Consider the following 8,709-nt stretch of genomic DNA (forward strand, 5'->3'; position numbering starts at 1 on the left):
CCTTTAGCCACAAGGGCCACATCTAACTCCCTCTTAGGGGGAGGGGTGGAGGATGGGGGTCAGTCTACCCCATGACAGAAGGGGGGGAGTTGTACAGTTTGATAGCCACAGGGAAGAAGGATCTCCTGTGGCGTTCTGTGCTGCATCTTGGTGGGACAATTACCAGGGGTACAGAACCAGAGGTCACAGCTTAAGGATAAGGGGGAAGTCTTTTAGGACCGAGATGAGAAAACATTTCTTCACACAGAGAGTGGTGAGTCTATGGAATTCTCTGCCACAGAAGGTAGTTGAGGCCAGTTCATTGGCTATATTTAAGAGGGAGTTAGATGTGGCCCTTGTGGCTAAAGGGATCATGGGGTATGGAGAGAAGGCAGGTACGGGATACTGAGTTGGATGATCAGCCATGATCATATTGAATGGCGGTGCAGGCTCGAAGGGCTGAATGGCCTACTCCTGCACCTATTTTCTATGTTTCTATGTTTCTATGAAACTTCTTCCATTAGCACCAAAGGGACGATGGTGAGTAAGGTGGGCCTAAAATTGTCGCGCTATCGTCAACCGTTTTGGCTGTAGTTCAGGAACAAACAAACAAGGTTTGTAGTTTAGTTTAGTTTAGTTTAGAGATACAGCGCGGTAACAGGCCCTTCGGCCCACCGGGTCTGCGCCGACCAGCGATCCCCACACACTAACACCATCCTACACCCACTAGGGACAATCTTCGCATTGACCAAGCCAATTAATCTACAAACCTGCATGTCTTTGGAGTGTGGGAGGAAACCGAAGATCTCGGAGAAAACCCGCGTAGGTCACTGGGAGAACGTACAAACTCCATACAGACGGCGCCCGTAGTCACAACTGAACCCGGGTCTCCGGCGCTGCATTCGCTGTAAGGCAGCAACTCTACCGCTGCGCCACCGTGCTGCCCGTAGATTGTGTAGGTTAATTGGCTTGGTAAATGTAATAATTGTCCCTAGTGGGTGTAGGATAGTGCTAATGTGTGGGGATCGCTGGTCGGCGCGAACCCGGTGGGCCGAAGGGCCTCTAAACTAAACTAAACATCTGTATCTGTAACAAGAGTGAGAAAGGCCTCACAATGGGGCAGCTGGTCGAGCTGCTCTCTCACAGTGACTGAGAACTGGTGAGATCCTGGGTTAGATCCCGGGTGCTGTCTGTGTAGAGTTTGCACATTCTCCCTCTGCTCCTCCCACACCCCGAAGACGTGCGAGTTTATAAGTGAATCGGCACTCTGTAAATCACTTTAAATCGAAGGTAGACACAAAATGCTGGAGTAACTCAGCGGGTCAGGCAGCATTATTAGGGGATTGGACAGATTAGAGGCAGGAAACATGTTCCCAATGTTGAGGGAGTCCAGAACAAGGGGCCACAGTTTAAGAATAAGGGGTAGGCCATTTAGAACGGAGATGAGGAAGAACTTTTTCAGTCAGAGAGTGGTGAAGGTGTGGAATTCTCTGCCTCAGAAGGCAGTGGAGGCCAGTTCGTTGGATGCTTTCAAGAGGGAGCTGGATAGAGCTCTTAAGGATAGCGGAGTGAGGGGGTATGGGGAGAAGGCAGGAACGGGGTACTGATTGAGAGTGATCAGCCATGATCGCATTGAATGGCGGTGCTGGCTCGAAGGGCTGAATGGCCTACTCCTGCACCTATTGTCTATTGTCTATCTCTGGAGAGAAGGAATGGGTGACGTTTCGGGTCGAGACCCTTCTTCTGAAGAAGTTTCTTGGCCCGAAACGTCACCCATTCCGTCACCTACCCATGTTCTCCAGAGATGCTGCCTGACCCGCTGAGTTACTCCAAGATTTTTGTGTCTTTCTTTCTAATACTGGAAGATTCAGAATCCATCCTGGGCAGGAGTATACTGGTTCAGATCAGGTTAGATCCTACCTGTACCTCGTGGTTACAGCACCCCCTCACACCAGCCAAAAGGTGCCTCTAATCTTCTGCTGCCATGCAGTTGTTAATGATGATGAAGGCTAACTCCAGCGAGTACAAGCCCAGTCAAATGCTCATCGTATGTTAACCAAATCATTCCTGGGTTCATTCTCACATGGGGGGGGGGGGGGGGGGGGGTGGATTCCTTCCGAAATGCTATTGGGAATTTAAAAAGTGGAATGAACTTTGCTCTTTGACCTTTCAACTTGTGACCTTGCCTTCTCCTGCAGATCTACCTGGATGGGCCCTTTGGGGAAGGGCACCAAGAGTGGAACCAATATGAGGTGTCCGTGCTGGTCGGGGGGGGCATCGGTGTGACACCGTTTTCATCAATTCTCAAAGACTTGGTCTTCAAGGCATCAATCTTCAACAAGATCGTCTGCAAGAAGGTAACCGAGATAAACGTGTGGCTGACGTCAATGTTTAGAGTTGTGGAGTCATCCAGCGCGAAAACAAGCCTCAAACTTCTCCTCTCGGCCTACAATGCTCCAGAAAAAAACCCAATACATTTTTGTCCAGCTTCCTATTGTTAACACTCTCTAAAGCAGCCAGCAGTTTGTTAAAGGCTGAAGGTCCAGATCCAAAAACGTCACCTGGACATATCCTCCAGAGATGCTGCCTGACCCGCTGAGTTACTCCAGCACCTTGTGTTTTTTTTTAACATTCTGGTAAACCTCTTCTGCACCCACTCCAATGCCTCTGCACCCTTCCTGTAATTGGGGTGACCAGAACTGCACACAACTCTCCAAATATGGCCAACCTAAAGTCATGCAATGTGGCTTCCTGTCCATTTTACTCATGAAGGCAAGCACATCATGGACCAGTTCTACTGCTCCATCTACTTGCATTGGCACTTTCAGGGAGCAATGAACTTGCACCCTAAGATCCCTTTGTATATTCAGTAGTGTTATCGAGTCATAAGGTCACAAGTGAACGGAGCAGAATTAGGCCATTCGGCCCATCAAGTCTACTCCGCCATTCAATCGTGGCTGATCTATCTCTCCCTCCTAACCCCATTCTCATCAGGTCGTAAGGAATAGGAGTAGAATTAGGCCATTCGGCCCATCAAGTCTACTCCGCCATTCAATTGTGGCTGATCTATCTCTCCCTCCTAACCCCATTCTCATCAGGTCGTAAGGAATAGGAGTAGAATTAGGCCATTCGGCCCATCAAGTCTACTCCGCCATTCAATCGTGGCTGATCTATGTCTCCCTCCTAACCCCATTCTCCTGCCTTCTCCCTATAACATCTTGCACCCGTACTAATCAAGAATCTTATCTATCTCGGCCTTAAAAATATCCATCGACTTGGCCTCCACAGCGTTCTCCTGCCTTCTCCCCTTGCACCTCCTCCAACCTCGTCTACTGTATCCGCTGTTCCAGGTGTGGACTCCTGTATATTGGCGAGACCAATACTCCTGTATATAGCCCATACTAATCATAGTCGTACAGTGTGGAAACAGGCTCTTCGGCCCAACTGCTCTTTGGCGAAGCCATTTTCTGCTGAGTTCCCTCTTGGGCGGGTTGTCCACATGGTTAAGCGTGTGCATCTCTCCCCACCAGGTGTACTTCATCTGGGTGACAAGGACTCAGCGGCAGTTTGAGTGGATGGCAGACATCATTCGCGAAGTGGAGGAGAACGACAGGAACGACCTTGTGTCCGTCCACATCTACATCACGCAGCTGGCCGAAAAGTTTGACCTCAGGACCACCATGCTCGTGAGTTCCTCCGCCCTGCTCGCTTTCCCAGTGCCAGTGGAAGCTGAGGAAGTACTCCGGAACACAGAGAGAAAAACGTAGAAAATAGGTGCAAGAGGAGGCCATTTGGCCCATCGAGCCAGCACCTAGCCCTCCGAGCCAGGAACCAGGAGCAGGGAGAGCTCCAGCCATTTGTGCAGTATCCCTTGCCCTGCCATTGCAGTGGGAAGATGGGTGAATGCTTCAGGAGGATCGTGGGAAGAGGAATATCAGCCTTGCCTTCCCGGCATTTCCTTCCAGCATAGCATAGCACCAACTCAACATCGACCGGCTCCTGCAGTGGCAGATGTCATGTGTAGGAAGGAACTGCAGATGCTGGTTTACACCGGAGATGAGACACAAAGTATTGGAGTTACTCAGAGAGAGGGAGACACGGAGATAAGGGAGTGTAAGAAAATAACTGCAGATGCTGGTACAAATCGAAGGTATTTATTCCACGAAATGCTGGAGTTACTCAGCAGGTCAGGCAGCATCTCAGGAGAGAAGGAATGGGTGACGTTTCGGGTCGAGACCCTTCTTCAGACTGATGTCAGGGGGGGCGGGTCAAAGGAAGGATATGGGTGGAGACAGGAAGATAGAGGGAGAACTGGGAAGGAGGAGGGGAAGAGAGGGACAGAGAAACTTTCTGAAGTTGGAGAAGTCAATGTTCATACCACTGGGCTGCAAGCTGCCCAAGCGAAATATGAGGTGCTGTTCCTCCAATTTCCGGTGGGCCTCACTATGGCACTGGAGGAGGCCCATGACAGAAAGGTCAGACTGGGAATGGGAGGGGGAGATAAGGGAGGGTAAGGTGTGAAGATGAGACATCAAAAGAGATATCGCTCATGGAGAATGTAGTTTAGATCAATGTTAGCCAGGCGAAGGTGACAACAAAGCAAACAGAGTTAAAATGTAATCAGGGGGACAGTCAAACTGGACGGAGAACTGGGAAGGGGGAGGGTTAGAGCGAGAGGCAAAGCAAGGGTCACTTGAAGTTAGAGAAGTCGATATCATGTACCAGCCCCTGGTGTCACAGGTCCCTATGTAACTGGTGGTATGTGTCCCTGTGTGTAGGCGTCTGGTGTTCCAGGCCCCTATGTGTCAAGTCTAGTCAAGTCAATTTTATTTGTTTCGCACATTTAAAAACAACCCACGTTGACCAAAGTGCTGTACATCAGTTCAGGTACTAAGAAACGAACATACAATGGCACACAAACATAACAGCACATACATAAACAGTTCACAGCGCCCCCCCCCCCCAGAGGGCCTCAAACGCTAGGGAGTAGAAATAGGTTTTGAGCCTGGACTTAAAGGAGTCGATGGAGGGGGCAGTTCTGATGGGGAGAGGGATGCTGTTCCACAGTCTAGGAGCTGCAACCGCAAAAGCGCGGTCACCCCTGAGCTTAGACCTAGACCGCGGGATAGTGAGTAGCCCCAAGTCGGCCGACCTGAGGGACCTGGAGATAGAGTGGTGGGTTAGAAGAAGTCAGCTTCAGATGATACCATCCCTCCCCCATCCCACTTCTCCGACCAGTCTGACTGTCCTCCTGATTAGATTTTATCTTTGTATGCCTGGTTGCCCCCATCTAACAATGATCTGTTTTACATTTTCCTTGAATTTCGGCCCCTTTGATATATTGTTTTCACACCTAACCCTTCCAAATCTCTGTGTCCCCCTGACTCTCAGTCTGAAGAAGGGTCTTGACCCAAAACGTCACCCATTCCTTCCCTCCGGAGATGCTGCCTGACCCGCTGAGTTACTCCAGCATTTTGTGCCCAGCTTCTGGTGTTCCAGGTCCCTGTGTAGCTAGCAACCCCTGTGTTGCAGGTCTCTGCGTGGCAACCAAAGATACTAGAGGAACAAGATGGACCACTCCGTTGAAATCGCCTACACTGAAGTGTAGCACGCAAAGGAGTGGAACGTCCGCCATTTTAGTAAGCAAACCCGCCTCTCGCAGTGGAATCAGTGTTTTGGGGGAACAGTATGTGTGATGATACCATTAAAATGCAGAATATATCTCATCTATCAATTCACAGGTTTTCTTTATAAATGTTTCTGCAAGTTTCTGCCGACTAAAATGGCGCCGTGACATACTACGGTCTTTAGGGTCGAGTGGTCTATCTTGCTCCTCTAGTATCTTTGGTAGCAACCCCATGTGTTCCAGGTCCCTGTGTGTATCAGCCTCTGGTGTTACAGGATGCTATTGCGGGTATTAATATTAAAATGTGTCTCCTTCTCCTCAGTACATCTGTGAGCGTCACTTTCAGAAAGTGTCAAACAAAAGCCTCTTCACGGGTCTTCGTTCCATCACACACTTCGGGAGGCCACAGTTTGTTCCTTTCTTCAACTCCCTGCAGGAGGTCCACCCCGAGGTGAGTCCTGAACCTTCGTCTCAACCTTCTCAAAGAGATCCTTTGTCGGCTAAATGGGTTGGCATAAATGCAAATTTGCAGATGACACAAAGCTGGGTGGTAGTGTGAACTGTGAGGAAGATGCTATGAGGTTGCAGGGTGACTTGGACAGGTTGGACAGGCTGATGGGGAAAGGGATGCTGTTGCGGATGCATGGCAGATGCAGTTTAATGTGGATAAGTGTGAGGTTATCCACTTTGGTGGTAAGAATAGGAAGGCAGAGTATTATCTGAATGGTGTCAAGTTAGGAAAAAGGGACGTACAACGAGATCTGGGTGTCCTAGTGCATCAGTCACTGAAAGGAAGCATGCAGGTACAGCAGGCAGTGAAGAAAGCCAATGGAATGTTGGCCTTCATAACAAGAGGAGTTGAGTATAGGAGCAAAGAGGTCCTTCTGCAGTTGTACAGGGCCCTAGTGAGAACGCACCTGGAGTACTGTGTGCAGTTTTGGTCTCCAAATTTGAGGAAGGATATTCTTGCTATTGAGGGCGTGCAGCGTACGTTTACTAGGTTAATTCCCGGAATGGCAGGACTATCATATGTTGAAAGACTGGAGCGACTAGGCTTGTATACACTGGAATTTAGAAGGATGAGAGGAGATCTTATCTAAACATATAGGATTATTAAGGGGTTGGACACGTTAGACACGTTAGAGGCAGGAAACATGTTCCCAATGTTGTTAGAGTCCAGAACAAGGGGCCACAGTTTAAGAATAAGGGGTAGGCCATTTAGAACTGAGATGAGGAAAAACTTTTTCAGCCAGAGAGTTGTGAATCTGTGGAATTCTCTGCCTCAGAAGGCAGTGGAGGCCAATTCTCTGAATGCATTCAAGAGAGAGCTAGATAGAGCTCTTAAGGATAGCGGAGTCAGGGGGTATGGGGAGAAGGCAGGAACGGGGTACTGATTGAGAATGATCAGCCATGATCACATTGAATGGCGGTGCTGGCTCGAAGGGCCGAATGGCCTCCTCCTGCACCTATTGTCTATTGTCTATTGTCTATTGTCTATGACTCTACACCTCTTCTCAACAGGTGGGCAAAATTGGAGTTTTCAGCTGTGGACCGCCAGGATTGACCAAAAACGTGGAGAAAGCTAGCCAACAAATCAACAAACAAGACCAAGCTCACTTTGTACACCACTACGAGAATTTCTGAGCCACAAGTCCTTGCCTGGAGGCAATAATATGAAGAAAGACAGCAACATGTCTTGTAAAAATCTGTTGATTTTTTCATTTCGCAGCATTTTCTCAGTCATTGTTTCAACCTAATTTTGTGGGTGCATTTTAAATTATGGTACTTTAGTTTAGCTTAGTTTAGAGATGCAGCGCAGAAACAGGCCCTTCAGCCCGTCGAGCCTGCGCCGACCAGCGATCCCCGCATAAACAAGGGACAATTTTTAACATTTATACCAAGCCAATTGACCGACAAACCTGTACGTCTTTGGAGTGCGGGAGGAAACCGAAGATCTCGGAGAAAAGCCACGCAGGTCACGGGGAGAACGTACAAACTCCGTACAGACAAGTCAGAATGGAACCCGAGTCTCTGGCGCTGTAGGGCAGTAGCTCAATGGACATGGTTTCATGACAGGTTCAACGGACACCATTGATTGTTCAGCTAGTAAATTATATAAAACTGTGCACATTTATAAATGAAATGTAAAAGAAAATAAAATAAAATTAGTATGATGTAGATTGGTATCTTTTTGTCAAATGGCCATTTCTTTCCTAAATGGAATTGAAATTCAAGGTTGAAGTTTACTTTAGGTTAGAGATACATCATGGACACAGGCCCTTTGGCCCACCAAGTCCACACTGACCACTGGTTATCCCACTTCCTCATCCCCTCCTTACACACTCTGGGCAATTTACAGAGGCTAATTAACCCACAAACGATCAGCCATGATCACATTGAATGGTGGTGCTGGCTCGAAGGGCCGAATGGCCTACTCCTGCACCTATTGTCTATTGTTCAACGTGCACATCTTTGGGGTGAGGGGGGAAACCGTAGTACCCGGAGGAAACCCACGCGGTCGCAGGGAGAACGTGCAAGCTCCACACAGACAGCAGCAGCACCCGAGGTCAAGATGGAACCCGGGTCTCTGGCGCTGTGAGGCAGCGGCTCTACCCGCTGCTCTATTGGGGCCTCCACCACCAATTCCACCATCATTTATCCACCCCACCAGGCTCCGCGGATGACACTGCTGAGCGAACATGCGCTGAGTGTCAATGTGATGTTGAATGCCTGAAGACACAGATATTCATGATTTAGATTTAGAGATACAGCGCAGAAACAGGCCCTTCGGCCCACCAGGTCCGCGCCGCCCAGCGATCCCCGCACATTAACACTATCCTACACCCACTAGAAACAATTTTTTACATTTTGCCAAGCCAATTAACCTACAAACCTGCACGTCTTTGGAGTGTGGGAGGAAACCGAAGTTCTCGGAGAAAACCCACGCAGGTGACGGGGAGAACGTACAAACTCCGTACAGACGGCACCCGTAGTCAGGATCGAACCTGAGCCTCCGGCGCTGCATTCGCTGTAAGGCAGCAACTCTACCGCTGCGCCACCGTGCCGCCCTCTGCTATTTCAGCAGAGATGGTCATTCAAAATAG

General features: G+C 49.1%; 1 protein-coding gene across 1 annotated transcript in view; it reads left to right on the forward strand.

The window, feature by feature from the left end:
- LOC144610865 (dual oxidase 2-like) overlaps positions 1-7,727 on the forward strand; it is a 78,953-nt gene extending 71,226 nt beyond the window's left edge. Inside the window, exons 26-29 of the mRNA XM_078429834.1 lie at positions 2,178-2,336; positions 3,510-3,665; positions 5,928-6,056; positions 7,127-7,727. Of these exons, the coding sequence (XP_078285960.1) occupies positions 2,178-2,336; positions 3,510-3,665; positions 5,928-6,056; positions 7,127-7,249 (567 nt within the window). The 3' untranslated portion in view covers positions 7,250-7,727. The remainder of the gene's footprint in view (positions 1-2,177; positions 2,337-3,509; positions 3,666-5,927; positions 6,057-7,126) is intronic.
- Positions 7,728-8,709: the final 982 nt, after the last annotated feature.

The sequence above is a fragment of the Rhinoraja longicauda genome, chromosome 38, assembly GCF_053455715.1.
Source record: "Rhinoraja longicauda isolate Sanriku21f chromosome 38, sRhiLon1.1, whole genome shotgun sequence".
NCBI lineage: Eukaryota > Metazoa > Chordata > Chondrichthyes > Rajiformes > Arhynchobatidae > Rhinoraja > Rhinoraja longicauda.